Source organism: Ceratosolen solmsi, unplaced genomic scaffold, assembly GCF_000503995.2.
Source record: "Ceratosolen solmsi marchali unplaced genomic scaffold, CerSol_1.0 scaffold30, whole genome shotgun sequence".
Lineage (NCBI taxonomy): Eukaryota > Metazoa > Arthropoda > Insecta > Hymenoptera > Agaonidae > Ceratosolen > Ceratosolen solmsi.
In genome coordinates this window covers 4,615,775-4,635,230 of record NW_011948421.1, presented here as the reverse complement: position 1 = coordinate 4,635,230, position 19,456 = coordinate 4,615,775, and the positions used below count along the sequence as shown (strand labels likewise).

The 19,456-nt window shown below is 24.9% G+C and overlaps 1 protein-coding gene across 1 annotated transcript in view; it reads left to right on the top strand.

The window, feature by feature from the left end:
* The window catches only part of LOC105361402 (uncharacterized), a 102,347-nt gene that overhangs the window by 18,500 nt on the left and 64,391 nt on the right, over nucleotides 1-19,456 (top strand). Inside the window, exons 2-6 of the mRNA XM_011498566.1 lie at nucleotides 2,512-3,089; nucleotides 9,637-9,747; nucleotides 10,900-10,991; nucleotides 15,182-15,283; nucleotides 15,648-15,754. Coding sequence (XP_011496868.1) covers nucleotides 2,512-3,089; nucleotides 9,637-9,747; nucleotides 10,900-10,991; nucleotides 15,182-15,283; nucleotides 15,648-15,754 — 990 coding nt within the window. The remainder of the gene's footprint in view (nucleotides 1-2,511; nucleotides 3,090-9,636; nucleotides 9,748-10,899; nucleotides 10,992-15,181; nucleotides 15,284-15,647; nucleotides 15,755-19,456) is intronic.

Here is a 19,456-nt window from a genome sequence, read left to right as displayed (position 1 = left end):
TGTTCATTGTTTTTTGTCGCGTTAAACGATCTTGTTTACTTGCAAGAAAGTTTCGATTTTGTTTACATGAGAATATTTCAAGAGTGTCAGATGTACGTAAACTAACGAGTGGAAAAACATTTTCAAAAATTCATTGCAACCCTGCACCACGCCATCGGGCAATCGGCACACATACGCATTCACCGTCATGAGACAATTGACGTTTGTGATAATGACACATTGTTCTCAAGTACGCCGAATGTTGCCTCTCGCATGAGCCAATGGACGACGCTTGTCCAAGAGAAGGACGAGACGACCAATAGCAGACGCCCCCCTCCCTTCCAAGACACTTTTCTGATATTAGCATTTTCAAGCCTAAATTCGGAAGGAAGAGGGAAAGGAGGTGTGCATGGTCAATCCTGCCCAAAGGCCGCGCTCTGATTAGAACTAAACAAAGGGAAGGGGCCCCAAGTGGGCACCAGGGTCAGTGGCCTATTTAAGAAAGGGCAAACACAATAGCCAGGGCTCAGTCTGCTCAGTCTTTTTCAGTTACTCATTCAACAGTCTCTGAGTCACTCACCCGTTCACTCATGTTAAAGTCAGCAAGAAAGGGGGAAGTCCCCTCAGAGCCTCAGCATCGCCTACGACTCTCATTCATCAAAGTCACACGGTATCTTCAACAACCAGTATGAGCCCATGGAGGTCTTAGTCCGCGCAACGCGAGACGCCTGCGTCGCCTCTTCAGTTCCATACCGTGTTGAGCTTAACCTTTAATAGAAGCCGCTTGTGCTTAAAATTAAAAGCACGACGCAGTCACAGTTTCTCCACGTGGCACTATTCAAAGAAGTGGCGAGAGCTTCTTTACAACCTCTCCCTTTTCTCAGGGTAATCTACCATGAAAAGGCACTACGTCACGAGGATCAGGGACTTTACAACCTCCTACCTCCAACCGCAAGTGCACCTCAACGCCACGTTCCAATCGCCAAAGAGTAACAAAGGTTCATCTATAATATAATCTCTATCTGTATTTGGAAAGTAGACGAAATAAACAGAATTAAAAAAAAAAACATGTGTTAACTATTGAATCAATGCATTAACCCTTCCACTTACCCACGCATTCTCCCACACAACATCTAGTGGTCTCTTAGTTAATTCTAAACAAAATTATATAATTAATTGATATAACTTAAATAGTAAACTAATTTTTATATAGAAATTAAACAAAAATTTTATATTGGAAAATGCAGAGATTTTTTCAATAATTATTATATCTCAGTGGACATTATTAATGTTCGTTAAATAATCTATATAAAAATTTTAATTTAGAATATTTTTAAAACTATATTTTTTAAGAAGTACAGCTTATCTAACATTTGTATTAAAATTTAGCTAGCAATTTTATTATGCGTCTACGTGTGAAAAGAATAATACATTATGTTTATTTGAATAAAATGAGTTTCTACTTTCATACTTATTCAAACACGTTTCCAATTAGATATTAATAATTTGTAGTACATAGCAAATTGATATCATTATCACAATTATATATATATAATAAAAAATGCATGATGTATATAATATAAACTATTATCTTTTAATGCAATTATAACTCGAAATTTTTAAACATAACATTAATTACCGGTTGATAAAAAAAAATGAATATCCATCGTTTATTACTATTTTTCATGGATGAATTACACTATTGATTCGTATAAATTATTCAGTGCGTTCATTCCTTTACTCAACTGTGTATTCTCAAATTTTGTAAATACAATTTTTGAAAAGATAAAGTAGCTATATATATATATATATATATGTATAAATAAACAATCGTAAAAAATAAAAAAATCTGCTAGTGAAATACCTATCTTAAATTCAACCCATTAACATATTAAATTTAATCGTGCTCTTGAATTTTTAAAAATAAAGTATTCTGTGAAATAAAAAGTCTTAATTTCATTTAATAGACTCAAGATAATTCATTATTTAAAGTTCTGTATTTAATCATGTTAAATCGCAATATAATAAAGACAATATGGTTTTTTGAAATTACTAATTGTATCTGAATAAATTATAAATTTTTTTAACAAATTTACAATTTAACATGAAATTTACAATTTAGATTTTCGTTGGATAATAATGTTATTTTTTTATTTTTTTTTGGTTGCGTGTAACATAATATTTAGAAATAATGTAATAAAATATATCATGAAATTAAAAATGTATGACATTTTTTATACTTCAAGGCGAAAAAACAACTTCTGTTATTTCATGAGTAAATAGAATTTCTCAAACCATTCAAAATTAACATTGGCACCACAAGTAACCGGGAAAGTCAATATTATGCATCAGCTGAAATTAATAAAGAGTCGTAGCAAACACATTTAACTAAGCCGTCTCATAGTTTCACTGCACTTTTGGGTATTCAACGAACTTTTGCCTGTACAAGCCTGTAAAATGGTCCTACACAAAAATAATCGCAAAACATTTCGAATGACGTAACTAAACGGCGTGCTTCTGCTCTGATTTCAGATTTTGGGTAAGGTTCGGAGCGATTCACGACAAGTCTTGGCATGTCTGGCGATGCTCATGCTGCCCATTGCCGGAAAGCAGCCTGAATCCTCTGGCGCGTTGCACTGCGGCGGCCATCTAACCGCCCGGCGAGGCATCATAGCCACGCCCAATTTCCCGGGTCCGTTCGCTGTACCCATCAATTGCCGCTGGATTCTGGATGCTTCGGCGTTTGTCGAGCATGCAAATGCCTCGATAATCGTGTACTTAAGCCAACTATACGCAGCTCGGGGCCTGCGCTTCACCGAGTATGCATATTTCGAGACCGAGTCGACGAGCTTCGGAGGTGCGCTTCTGCGTGAGATTGACGAGGGCAACGTCTTCGAGCACCGATGGTTGCGCACTTTTCGGCCCTATCTTGTGCTTGACTTTCGACTGGAGCGGCTCGAAGCTAATCACGTGCGTGTGCTGGACAAATTACTCGATGTCTACGGGTTCAATTTTACGTACGAAATGACCGACGGCAGAGAGAATCCGAGCTCGTGCTCGCTACGAGATTGTTCGTACGCCGGCGATTGCCTGCTCACTTCGGATTATGCGTAAGTGGTTGGGAAGCTACGCTTTGCTTTCACATTGCATAATCGGCTTGGGAAATCATTTTAACGCCCCGCCGCCTTTCATACGCCACTGCAGCTTTTAGGGATTTGAGGCTATTTCCCGTGTACATGCGAGAGGTGGTGATGTTTGAATCTAAAATTACGAACACAAGGAACAGAAGCATTTTTTCAGTAGATATTTTATTCGCGCGATAATTTGAATGTATTCAATTAAATTAAGATTACTTCCCTTTTTCTTATTAATATGCTGTAAAAATTGCTTGCTATCCTATTGTCAGTATTTGATCATCAGTTGGGTTATAAATATATTATAATGTTTTTTATATATTATATTATATACATCATGAACAATGCAATCTTAATTTACTTTAACAATTTCCGGTTATATACAATTTTTAAATTATGTATTTCAATTTGTATATTTGTTTTTCTCAAACACTAAATATTATTAACTATTAAGGCTCCTTTTCTTAAATACAATTTAATACTAATTATTTATTTTTATATACTACGTACAAAAATTTTTTATAAATGTATTGTCTAATATACTGAAAATAATATTATAATTCAATTAATATTATTCTATGAATAAAAGTATTTTAAATGAAAAATTTTTAATATAATATAAATTATAAGATAGTAGATAGAAAAGCTTTTACAAAGAATCATAATTAATATGTATGCATTATACGACATTGTTAGATATATAAGTAAAATTTATTATATTTCAGTAATACTGTGCAAAATTCCATAACGAATGATAAATAAAATATCATCAAATGCATATCATTAAGTATTATGTTTTAATATATTAGTCAACTGAAAAAAGTTGTTATATTAAAATGATTAAATATTTTTAAATAAATAAATAACAAAATATTAATGAATTTTCTAAAACAAATTATTAAATTCATAAAGATATGCTAATTAAATGTCCAATATTAATTTCATTTTACCAAAAAAAATTAAATGTTCCTGAAATATAATTTATAATATAAAAATTCAAATCAATGTAGACTAATTTTTTATATGTATATTATATTACAAATCATTACATTGATTAATAAATACAAGTTTTATTATTTTATTTTTTATGTTATGTTTTTATTAATTTTTATATTATCTTTTATTATAATATATAATTATAATATATAATTTTAAGCAATTTTTATTAATGTTATGAGTTTTAAAATAAATATTAAACTATTATTGTAATTTTTATATAATTACAGAAACTTGCAATATAAATTATGTATTATTCATATTATATGAATTATTATCTTAATAACAAATGTAGTAGAAATTTCTTTGTATTCTTCTTCTTCGGTTTATTTATATTTAATGAGATTTTAAATAATACAATATAAACGGTAGAAGAATATTTTAAACAATTTATTTTTATTAAACAAGTTTCTAAATTGAATACTGTTAAAACATTAAAAGTATAGAAAATATAAATTCTGATTGATAATTGTTCATTATTTTAGAATTAGAAAATTTTGCGTTTCTCTGTTTAAAATTTCAATGCATCATTTGTTGAAATTTGAATGCATATGAACCAAATATTCGATAACTTATTGCAAATGGAGCTATAGTATAAGCATATTCTAATTTCGAATTTTCATTAAAACTTTCAAATGTTTAGATAGAATTAAAGCTAAATATATTTACACATATTTAGCTTTAATTCTATCTAAATATTTAACGGTTTAAATGAAAATACTAATTTAGAATATATTTGGTATACTATAGCTCTAAATATAACTATAAATACTATACAGTGCTATATAGCTCTATTTATACTATATATATTTGTTTATTTTTGAAATACTTATAAATCTGTCGAAAGATTTTTAACTTTCGTTTTTATAAAATTATGTGGAATAATGGTTTTTACATTTTTGGTCAGCACTAATTAAAGCATCACAGTGCCTGAAAAATATTGTTTTTGCCTGTTCCTTAATTTTACTTCGCATTCATAGAGAATAGATTTTACATGTTTTTATACTGCTGTATGGAATAATATAACTTTTATGTTTTCACTGTCTTATATTCTAACTTATTTTATTCTTTTAAAGCACACAGTAAAGCTTTGTTGTGTCAGTCATAGAAAATTATATGCAGGCTTAGTACGTTTGCGAAAGTTAACCATAGAAAAAGCGCGTGAAGAAAGTTTTTTTTTCATTTTTCATAGTCACGAGAAAAGCGCTCTCACAAATATGTACTTTTTTTTGTACGTGCGTGGGAGAAATGGGTGCATTGAAAAATATGTGTATGCAAATATTTAAACACTGTATATTGAAACACAACAGTGAGTATATGAAAAAGATACAACATTAAAAATGATTTTACTTATGGAAACATAAACATATATACGTGTGGGTACTAATGCGTACATATAATATGTATACTTTTTATATACAATATTATTATTATTATTTTGATTCATGTTAATTTAAATTAAATAACGAATAGTATAATAAGAAAATCTAAATTACGTATTTAAATTTCAGTGGAATTCAGAAATCAATTAAAAAGAAATCATTTCATACTGTATCAACGTGAAATACATTTTTACAAAAATTAATGAAATTCAATCACAAAAAATTTTAAACGATAATAAATTACAATATATTAATGGCAATTTTATGCACTGTCACATTTTTAACGCCGATTGTAAAATTTCTTTTTTAATCTCAAGAAATCTATCACATAATTGTTATTTTCCTTTAAAGTCGTAATCTTGGCTATATACTAACTTAAATTATGCTTGAAAAAATGTACATTAAATATATTTTTATTTTGTATCTTGCTTTTGATTGTTTAAAAAAAAATGCATCTAATTAAAAACAACTTTAAAAAATACTGCTACAATGTGGATTTTATTTAGAAATAATTAATGTTTTTCAAAAGTAACTTGAAAGTATAATTGTTATATAATATCAATCAATTCAATATATTAATATATATTGAATAATATTAATTATATAAATTCAATCAATTATATTTTTTAATATTTTGAAACAATTTATATTTTAAAAATCTGGTTACAAATCAAAGTATAATAACTAATAACAGTGCATTTTGAAGAAAATTATCACTAATATGTACCTGTTATTAAATTTATAATTAAAATTTAAAAATTTTTGAACTATTATACTCTTCAATATCAACTATTACTTAAATGTATCGTATTTATTAAATATTTCAAAAATTCTTTATAAAATTAATATTTTTAAATAGTTAATGAGATGAATTGGATAGTAATTTATTTATTTAATATACTAAATAGTAGTGTAATAATGGTAAGCAGAATAAATAATGTGGTAAAAATTTAATATGATTTCCTTTATAGAAGAAGTAGCAGCATTGACGAGCAATAAATAACAATAATATTTTGTAGCAATTAGTAATATACCAAGATTATTAATTATTTATATCAGATAAAATGTAATTTATTTAAATAATAATTAGTAATGTAAGAAACAAATCCATATTGTTGCAAAAAAAAAAATATTTTTATTGATCTGTTACTACCATACTTTGGAATAAACATATATATTTTATTAATCCTATGTAGTGTGTATTAGTAAATGAAACGAGACAATTTTAATAATTAAATAATATTTGGTACAATTATTCAATAACTTTATATAAGAAAATCAATAATTCAATAATTGTATATAAGGCAAAATCATTTAACGAAATTATAGCTTTTGTTCTCTTATTTTTAAAATTAAATATTACAATGTTTAGCGGAAGCCTAAATAATATCTATCATTAAATCACGTTTCGAGTGTTATAAAAGGACAACAGTATTTATAAGTTTATAGGTAATTAACTTAAAAAAGTAAGAGGTAAATGAACTGTTAAGAGGCAATTCGCTTTAGAGGAAATAAGATGTCGAACATTCAACGTTGTTCGCTTAATGCCTATGAAAATTATCAGAAAACAACTTGTGTTATTTTCTGTTGACTGATCGTTAGTCCTGTCGATTAAATTCATTGTATGCACATGTATTGACCTAGCATTTTTATTATCAATTCAAGCATTATTCCTTTATATTAGGCTTTTCGTTTTTATTTTGTGACATGTATATTCCCTTTTATTCATGCAATTTGATTCCATATTATTGAATCTGTAGTTATATCTTTTATTATTTCCTTCTGTTTTTCTCAATATCTATATTTTTTAGTACTTTTACCACATAGAAAATTGAACAATGTAGTAAAAACCCTATAAAATATCCGTATGAGAGAATTTATATGATTTATATGCTTTTCTACGCAAAATAAAACAAAATGAGAAAAGTAAAAGAAGTGGTTCGACATGTCTTATTACATCCGACTTCATCGGCCAAATGCATATTTGAACATTAATTATAGTATCATATAATTTATAGATCATACTTTAAGATGTTATAAAAACTTCTAAAACATTTTTTAATTCTTAAATTTTCAAACAAAAAAACTAAATTATGTTATACAATGTGATTTGTATTTACATAATCATATATTAAAAAACATTTTAATATATTTTAAGTTTAATAACATTTTAATATTTTAATATATGCCATTTTTATGAGAATCTTGTATGCACGTAAACTGTGAGGGTTATGGAAACAGTGATTGAATCTAGTTTCATACAAGTAGTATTTATCTGACCTCACAAGTATATTTTACTGCTGATATAAATACTTTTATGTTTGTAAAAGTTTTTCATGATAATCATCTGCATGCAGGCATAGATTATTTTGATTTGGACAGTAATATTTTATTGCAGTTGTATATACACAAACGTTCGTGTTTTCAACAAATATTTTCAACAAATATATGTATTTTGAAAACATTACTAATGTATTATTTTATTTAAATGAATTACTTTATATATAAAAATTATCGTTTATTACTACATATTAATAATTAAGATTTCTATTCTATACATATTCATAAAATATTCTTAAATAGTTTCAAGATATTAATAATAATAATTTAAAAATTACTTTTATATTAGGTAGTGAATGTGGACATTTAGATTTTCGAATATTGAATAATAATAATTAACGATAAATTCAGCAGAAATTAAAAATTTCGAATTCTAAAATTCAATTTCTAAGAAAAATTAAAATGATTTTGTTTTTAATATAATCAAAATAATCTACCATAGTCGAATATATGGTATAAATTAGCCAATCCTGTAATATATTTTTCTTTTTATGTATTAAGTATCCGATAGTTCACGAAAATCAAAATTTAATATAATACAGAATAATATATAATTAATAAAAATTAAAATTTCACTATGTAATTAGTATTTTTAAATATTAAATTTGAAATTATAATTGATTTTCATTTTTTGAAATAACAATGATTTTATTAATACTCCAATAAATACGCGTATATCTGTTAATAAACTATTTTATAAAAATCTACAGACATATTAAATTTTAGATATTCATTATATAATATGTATTTTTTCGATATATATAATAAAATATTAATATACTTACTTAGTGGTATTGTTGAATGCCTATTGAATTTTAATACCTCACTTAATTCTATATTTTCGATTTATGCAAAATAAAGGAAAACATAATTTCAAGAATTGATTAGAAATAATTGACAATGTGTTGGGTAAAATGTATAAATTAGGTAAAATATTTTATTTAATATGTTTTCTGTTTAAAAATATAGTCTTTAATTTCTTAATCAAAATTAAATTTACAGGGTATAAAACATAACATTGTGTAATTTAATCGTATGTTGAATTCTTTCCTGTAACATTATCTAGTATAACAGAAGGTATAGTTATAATAATACAGATCCGAATCAATATCAATAGGTTTGTTGAAAGATCATCCAAGAATGTTGATAACAAATGGATAGCAATATTTTGAATTCTCTATTGAGTCGTGCACGCTTTTATTAAGTTTATCTTTTTAAGAAATGGCTGTCACCCATTGGACGTAAAATAATAATAAAATAACACCCGAATGAAGCAAACAAACATTTAACTCGAATTAGAATTTATAATATCTGTAAATTATACCGAAATCCAATAATCTGTTTTTCAAATAATTTTATTTTAATCTAAATTAACAATCACATTTAAAATATAACAAAATAAAATTTTAGACTTGCTCAAAATATATAGGAAAAAATTTTATGATTTAAAAATTAAACATGCTACTGAATAGTTTATTTGTTTATTATTCGTATAGTACGATAAATCACTAATTAATTTTGTACTGATACATGAAATAACTAGATTTTATAATAATACCTAGTATTTTTATGATGAATACAATTTAAAATAGAACATATTATACATACATTTAATTTATACTATATTTCTTTTTTTTTATGAATAAGCTATTTATATAATGGATAATATGGGTAATATTACATAAATACGAAATGCACACGAAAAATACCACATAGTTCTCGTATTTTCATATTTTCAAGGATATATATTCCGAATGGCAAAGACAAGTATTAAATATTAACGTTGGTCCATTGCTCTTCATTAGGACCTTTTACTGTGATTGCTTCGAAGGATTTGGTGGACAACACTGCGGCTATGGGCCACTTTGCGTAACCGAACGTGGAAATCCGAAATGTCAAAATGGTGGTACTTGCAGGTATGCATATTTTGGTATATATAATTGATTTTAATTTACTATTATATAACTTATTTTAGCTAATCAATATTATATTAATATAAACAGACTTTGATTGATAATCAGAGCATTATGAAATAAATGGCATTTTTTATATCATACGTTCTGAAAGCTTAATTATAGAAAATATACAATTTGCTGCTTAATTTTATCGTAATCTAAAATTATATTACATTAAATATTTTCTATAAAAAATTATGAAGAATGAAACATTAAAATAATATTATGGAAAGTGAATAAAGTTAAATCTAAATTTTACCTTCGTGCTCATGCGTTAAAATAATTTCTTAATTAAAAATGTAATTTGCGTAAAGCTGATAAATAATTATTCGTTAAAAATATAACATTAATGAAGAAAATTTTGCAAAATTCTGTTATTTAAAATATTACTTAAAGTTATAATAAGAATATAAATTCAATAATACTGGTACGAAGATAATTTTTAAAATTAAAAACAATGATTTTTTACATTGATATAATAAATATGCTTGATAAATAATATAAATAGTAAATTAAATAAAAATGTTCGAAAATTATTTGGTTGGATATTCATTTTATATTTCAATCAAATTGGCATTCTTTTCAATCAGTTATTCTTTATGATTTAATGAAATTAGAGTATGGAATGAAATATCTAATGGATAATCTAAGAGATTCATTCACGGAATTAGAAAAAATATTGCTAAACAATATCATGCTACACTACTTTAAATATTATTTATATTCGTCTTTTTATAATATTATAAAACTTAGAAAGTAGTATTAAATCAGAATAACTTATCAATATTGGACAAATAAAATTTTATTACTATATATACTTTAAGTTATATAAAATGGGACATAAATTAACACACCTACGATATTTACTAATAATATATTCTACTAATTTTTAAATAATTAATAATACAAATGGAAAGTTGCAGTAAATTACTATTAATAATAATCAGACAATAAGCACAAAAATTTGAATTATAAATAAATACGATTAAGTTTCGTTGATCTCATTTATTATATAATTTCAGTAAATAATAAGATACTGATAAATTCGTTTAAAACGATAAAGTCGTATCGTTTAGTTTTATTGATTTCTCTTTATTTTTTTATTTATTACAGACATGTTGGAGCCGCCGCTGTGCGCTGCTTATGCAAACCTCAATTCAATGGAGATGTCTGCGAGATGTCATCCCTTATCAGCATAGAAAACGGTAGATATTTAATTACATTCTCCCAATTCATAAATAATTGTTGTCATTAAATGAATGTACAATTTATTAAATGTCGAATGATACATTTCAAGTGATAATGGTTGTTTGGATATTCGACGATTTATGTACTTTTTTTCGGTATTAAATTCCATTTTCATTGATTCTTATATTATCAAATATTTTTTATACTTATTACAAATGAATGCATAAAGAGCAACAAATTTTATTTAATAAATGTTTTAATTAATTACCGTTGCTACTTAGATTTTAATGAATAAAATTAATAAAAATAGTATATTCAGTTTATTAAATATTACGTAAATATCGAGACAGTAAATTATTTAATATACATAAATTCCATACATTACTAATAATTAAAATTATTAGTAATATTTATTTATATTATCCTTCATTAATTTAGAGATTAAACGTATTTTATCAATAAAGGGGGAAATACTTTGAAACAGAAAAGAAATCAACATTGAATCAACAAAATGAAGAATAAATTGATAAATTAACAAAATATATGTAATATGTAAGGCAATTAATCAACAAAAAAAACATATACGATACTGTTGAGAATTCCACTCATCCGGTGGTCGAAGGACCAAAAATGTTTAGAATTAAACTATGTCCACCAGTTCACTGGTGGGAAAACGTGTGGATAAGTGGAAGAGGTACTGCTTCAATTCAGTATTCAACACATCGGTCTTTCGTGCTTATTTATTGCGTTTATTTTACAACTACACTATAATTTTCTACGTTGACTTTGAGAATCGCTAGAATCGAGAATTGTCGTTCCTTTCATGTTGCCACGTGGTGTCAGTATGCATTACATGTAGAGGTAGGAGCTCTTAAATCTCCGGATCCTCTTGTTCTTGCACTGACTCGTGGAAACGACCACTTGAAAGAGTACGCGTGGGCACTGGTGAGAGAGGGTATGCGATGGCACTGAATCCTTGCTTAGAGTTTACCCGCAAACGCCTTGTGCGTTCGGGCACGCTGCTTGCGGTTAGATACTGAGAGAGTACTCTGGCACTATGCTTCAGGATCTATTTCAATTATTAATTGTGGAGGTTGTTACTATCTCACTTGAATTGTTCTCGAACTGTATTATATGGTATGACAGAGTTGTTGATTTCATCTTCCAACACCTTTTCCTTGACAGTGAGCTAGTTGAATGCTCACACAAATTGACAGCGTGTTTCTTACGTGGCGGATCTGGTAATAGCGCTTGTTGAATACGCACACGAAACTGAAGGAGTGTCTGTGCCATGGCGTCTTTACTAAGAGAGAGAGAGAGAGAGAGAGAGCCTTAGCGTGTCGCGTGCTTGCTTTAAATATCCACGCGGCAGCTTAGTTAGCTGGCAATAATGGATAGGTGTTACTATGCGGATGTTAGATAAACATTGTAGGGTATTCCAGAATCAAGCTTTCGAAGTTTCTAAAATTCCGGGAAAGTAAAACTCCAGAAGGTTGGAGAATTCCGAGAAGCATAATGTTTACAAAATACTAGAAGAATTATAAATTTCCAAGAGCCAATGGTCTTGAAAAATGCTCCAATCCTGAACATATAAATTTTTTAACAATATATAGAGTGCAATTGAAATTGGATAAATCGCAGTCTTTGTAAGAGATTTTGTATATTTTATATCAAACGTGCTCATCAACGGTGCTCATTATTAAAATGTAATTAAATACAATAATTCCATGCTACAATGAATTGTTATTTTTAAATATTATAAAATAAATCTAATAAGTGATATTAAAATAAAAATCTAATAAATATATTTCGACAATTTCATAAAATAATGTAAATAGAGATCATTTTTTTATTACAAATATTGCATAATAATTTGAAGATGTAAAACTATCTTTATTAATTTACAAATGTAGAAGAATGTCTGAAAAATCAAAGTTGATAATTGAATAATTGTTAAAAACGAACTATATCCTATTATAACTAAATGCAATCTAGATTATTTTTCACGATTCTATCCTCTTCGGGAACAGAATATTATTGACGAACAAGGAAAATATCCAAAATGTACAATATCATTTTGATAAAAATACAAATAAATTTTTTAACAAAATAAAAATAAAATTATTTTTCGTTGATTAAAAACCAAATCAACGGTGGTCTGAAAGTTGAATGTCAAGCAAAAAATTAATTAAAGGCATTGAAATATTTTATATTTATAGATTTAATTTCCTATAGGAAGTTTAGAGAACATTTATTAATATTTATTTTTCAGAAAAGTTAATGTTAAGACTGTAGCCACCTCTTTATAACAAAATTTTTAAGAACTTTTTTAAGACATATTTAATTTTTAAGACATACCTAATGTTTCAAAAGAACAAATTTAGATAATCATTTAAATCCATATGAATAATTCTTAATCTTCCTGAAATAATTTTCAACCTTTCTAAATAATAACTAATTACCGGCTATATATAGTTAATAAGTTACAATGTAAAGACATTTAAACAAATGTAATATTTTCAAGACAACATTGTATATATTTTATTAATTAATATTTAAACTATTCAAATACTTACAAAAGGAGATATATTTTATTAAAACTAAAAAAGATTTATACATTTACGAATAATTTTTTATATTAAAAATATAAATATTTTAATCCATTAAATTACTTAAACATTTGTCGGAATACAAAAATACTTGTCACAGTCAATTTTGCATAATCTAAATTTTCATTAAATATTATCAATCATTGTATCTTTAATCATATATTACAAAATTGATGAAATTTTATAGCAATTTCTAGATTGTAATATTGCTTGGAGTTCTGTTTAGTTTCATAAAAAGTGCATATTAATTACATCTATTTATATTTTTATACAACAAACATATTACATTTGAATTACCGTTAATTAATAAAATATATTTTTATCATTCATAAACTGTGTCTAATAAATATTATTTCAATCTTCATTATCTCTTGTATAACTAAAGATGAGATATCAAAGCACATTTATCTAATTATATAAGTAAATAGGATACTGCACATCTGCACTTATCAAATTTAATAAACATAAAGATAATGTTCACTATTTTGACTTATCTCAAGTTGATACAAATTTAGTTGGAGCTATAATCTCCTATTAAATTTTTCTTTTCTGATTTCAGTTTCAGTGATTGCTACATCCAATGATATTATTTTTAATAGTAAAACTCAGTAGGTGACTTTCTCAATAAGTTGTATATGCCATAAAATGCTTTCACTATATTTTATAAGAAAGCAATAAAATTAACTTATAAGCAATAAAAATATAACTTTACATATACTATAAAAAATTTTGTATTAAAACATTTTTAAGAACCATAAACAATTACAAAATCTATGTCGGACTTCGAATATTTCATATATATTTGATGAAAAATTCCATTCAATAAAAAATTGATTATATAAAACTAATTATTATAATTAATTTTAGTTATTGCTCAAGTAGATTAATATTTTTTAGACTGATTCTAATTGAAAATAATTGAAAATTTGATTATTTATTCGACTTTATTTCTTTATTAAGTTTATTATATTGAAGTAGCTTGTTTGATATGTGGAAAAGTTTTTAAATATAAAAACTACAATGCCCTCAGCATCTGAATTGAAGTATACTAATTAGTAATCTATGATTTAATATCTATAGATTAGCTTTAATCTTCATACTTATAAAATCATTTGATATTAATTTCTAAGATATTATGATATTATTCTTGCAAAGCAAAATTTTATTTTATTGTACGATTATCTTAATTTAATAATATATAATTTAATATTACATAATTATTTTGTATTTTTTTTAACGAATATTAATTAATTAATGATAAATTATTTATTAATAAAATATAATAATTGTAAATTTATTTATTTTCCTTTATTTAGTTACCTTATAATGTAGTGTAGTCGCACTACTTATTTAAACCATAGGCGCAAAGAACGAGAAATAAAAATTATTATAGTTGTAAAATGAAAGACATAACTAAAAAAACAAAAACTTAATAATCATTTCAACGAGACTGTTTTATTTGTATAAGATACAAATAATATTAATATATTAATAAAGACAATAATATTCAACTTTTTTTTATTCATTTGCGTCCTTCTCTTAATAAAAAATATCTATATCATTATGAATAAAAATAATTTATATTATGTCTTCCGTAGGCTGCCGAAAAACTAATTGTGTTTTCCAATGTTCTTTCCTCGAAGATGAACAACATAAGCAACCGCCGTGTGAGTGCAAGAAATCGTTTCGTATTCACAGTGGTGAGTTCATTTATTCATCTTCTATATTTTCCCCTCGTACTATGATAAGAAATACATGAAAATGTAACAAAAGCACGTTACATGCACATATACGTTGTTCATATAACTATTCATTATTTTACACCATTGCATATTGTCAAAATGAATGTAAAAAACGTCGTTTTTTCACTCTCATTCTCATATTAGAATTATCACAAGTAAGAATGTGATTTGATATTTACCATCCATTCATTATTCATAACGGTAAAATCAATCATACGTGTATGGTGTAAATAGTCAAAGAAACGATGGTTATACTGAATGTGTATGCCTTAAGCTTTTGTTGCAGGAATTCTTTTTCTTCTATTTTTTATTCTTGTTATAGATCGTACAAGGTTTGAATGTAGAATAAAATTAATGAACGTTACATATCCAAGAGGCGTTAATTTCATTGGACAAAAGATCAGTCTCGAAACTCACCTTAGCAAACAAGTGAGTGCACCTACGAATATTTTACTGAAAAGATTTACTTTTCACCCAAGATAGTTTTTTAATTTATATAATTTTTAGTTTTGTAATTTATTTATGCCTGACTTTATTTTGCATTAGCTTTGCATAAAAAGATCATATTTTGAAGAAGAATAAGATTTAACTAACATACACAATATCTACGTAAAGTAATCAATAAATTATTAAATAAAATACATGATATAAACAAGATACAATATGTAAATGCAAATACATGTAAAGATTATTGTCAAAGATTACATTCGTTATTTAGTGAAAATAAAATATATTTAAAAATGAACAATATCCTTCATAATAACTTAATGGTAAACCATTGATCATTGTGTGTGTGTGTGTGCGCGCGCGCGCGCGCGTGTGTGTATGTGTGTGTGCTCTTGTCATATTTTATATTTGTATTTTTAGAATATTAAAGTGCACCTGTAATTTTTTTTTCATTTTGCCCAAGATTTAGTTTCATTAAAAATGAATCAAATTCCAGTATTAACAATACAAAATTATATGAATAACAATGTAGTGAAATACATAAATATTTGGAAAATCAGAAATATATGACAAAAATAGTAAAATTTGAAATATCTTTTTATTATTAACAAATAAAATATTACTTAAATAAATATAAAAGCAAAATACAAGCTTTCAAAATTAATCGATGTGTTTAAATAAAATATATATAAAAAAAAAAAATTTAGTATTTACAGTTTTGTAACTTGTAACTTCAAAGACAAAAGATCCTTTCAATAAATTTCAAAATTATATATTTGCTACTATTTTTGAAAATCAAATGCATGTTTGATACAATATATATTATCAATAATTTTATAAAATGATGCCGTATAAATTAAAATAAATATTGAATTAATTATCATTTTATAATCGTAAAATACCTTTACGTTAAGTCAATATCTTATATATCTATCGATTTGATATATTATTTATTGATATTGATATATATATATATATATATATATATATATATATATATATATATATATATTGATATTTTATATGACTTAAGAAAAATATTTAAAGTTGTACTTACCTACAATGTTTTAAAAAAATTAATTTGACTTTAATGTGTTACGACTGATCATTCTCAAAGAATAAAAATTTTCATTTAAAAAAGATTAATACTGAATATATTATTAAAACAGTAATTTATTGAAGAAATAAATATTTTTTTAAATCGGAAATAATAACTAATACAAAGAAAACGAATTTTATAATTTAATTTTAAATTTTTATACTTATATATATATAATTCGCATTAAACTACAATATATATATATATATATATATATATATATACTAAGGATACGTTTTAAATTAGAAAAGTGAAAAGTTTCCAAATTTAATATAAATTTCTGATTTTTAAATTAATTATTTTTTATGAACAAGATGCCTTTTGATTGAATAATTAATTATAAGATTTTTATGAAACAATATTTGTATAAATTTACAGGTATGCGTTTTTAGCTATTGTACAGATATTTCTTTTCAACTTTCATTAGTTTTTTATATTTTCATTTAGTTTAATATATCTCAAACCTTAAACATACGAAAATATATGACTATATGTATACAATTATAAACTATGTATTATGCAATTACTTGTCGATCTCATGCTTAGGCATAACTCCAGAGAAAAGTACTAACATTGATCAATGCCAAAATTATCAAAAAGTATAATAAATGCGAGCATACTCAAAGCTGCAAAACCCAATAACTTAATCGAATAGATTGTTATTGGCATTTATAATCATCAATTTTGAAATAATTAAGTTTCGCTTTCTTTTTTAATATTTCATGCAGCCAAGTAATACAAATATTATTGACAGAAACGATGATGTTGAAATATTAAAATATATTTACAAAAATTTAATTACTATAATAAGAATAGATACCTACTGGTGAAAAATTATAGTATTAAGTTTAATATAGTGCTCGAATAATTTAATTGTCATGATTATATAAATCATTCTCATTTTATTCAGAAATATTAAATATATTTTTTATACTTATTTAATATGTTTAACAGTGATATAAACCAATAAATATATTATATTTATTAATTATTGGATTTTTCATAAAAATGTTACTTATTAGAATTTTAATAATAAATTTATACATTGACTAATTTTATTATAAATATAATCACTAGGCAGTATATATAAATCTTACGCAAGTAATTCGTAGTAGCATTATAGCAAGAATTAACAAACAAATTAGTATCATAATAAATATGTAAGAAAAATTCAATAATAATTTTAATATAAACATAACAAAATTTCATATTATTACTTCTAAATCACAAAAATCCAATGTTAAAATTTATTTTCTCGTAATAGAAGATTTTGTAATTGTCAACTGTTATTTTTTACAGATTCAGATTATATTTGAAATAGTTAGTTGCTTTGCAATTTTCTGCGAACGCGGAATACGCCAAATGCTTAAGCAATTAAAAATTCCAATTATCCTATGGATTAATTGGACCGCCGTCTTTTATAATTTTCTTTTATTCGGACAATCGCGTACTTCTGAACTTATTCCAAATCTACTTCTCTGGCATTTACCTACATATATATAATATATTAACCATAAACATTTTTATTTAATTAACAAGTTGAATAAAAACTTGTATTAAATAACTTTTCAATATATTTAAAAAGATCATTAAATCGTGTTAATTATATTTTGAATTCTCAACTTGATGAATCCTTGCTTTATTTTATTTATTGAATATTCCAGGATAATTTCATTAGACAGTATTTGTTATCAGTAATTTTCGAGATTACTAATCTAATGCTCATATATTAAAACAAATCTATGAATTTAAAAGGGGCTTTTGCATTTGTTATAATTTTTTGTCTCTAAAATTTAATATTATTTAAATAAAATTTTATTTATAAAGGATTTATAAAGGTAATGAAAATTTTTATATTTATATAAATATCTTTATATCAAAATTTTTATACATCGCAATAAAAATGTTGTATAAATGTTTTTGATAATATATTATTTTTACTTCATACTCACTATTGAACAAAATTAATTTCTGCTGCAACTCTTATATGTAATATATTTTTGAATCTGATAATATTTTCATTAATTAAAAAAAAGTAATTTTAAATTAATCTTTTTTTTTTAGTAATATAGTACTAATTATATATCAATAAAAATATATAATTATTTAATGATGATTTCTATTCTTGCATGAAATTCATTCCGATATAAGTAATAATTACTATTCACATTCATGTTAAAGTTCCATTAATTTCTATGCACATAAGGAAATTTACATTGATTATATTTATCATTTATAATAGAATAATTAGTAAAAACAGAAAATCATTTCAATCATTTGAAAAATATTATAGCACTATACCAATACATTAATAAATATTATCCAAGTTAGTAAATTTTAATAATCCAGAACCATATATATTCTATTCAAAATTAATACATAAAATATATAAAACGTTTATCTAATTTCACTACGTGACTATAGAAACACTACAGCAAGAATATAATATTTTTATAACCGTAATATACACCACAATAATACACACATGTATAATATACACATTTAATGCTGTTCGAAATATAGTGATGTAATTCTTGGCTCGAACTGCCAATGCTTCAATAGCTTACTTTGCCGCCCGGGAAAGA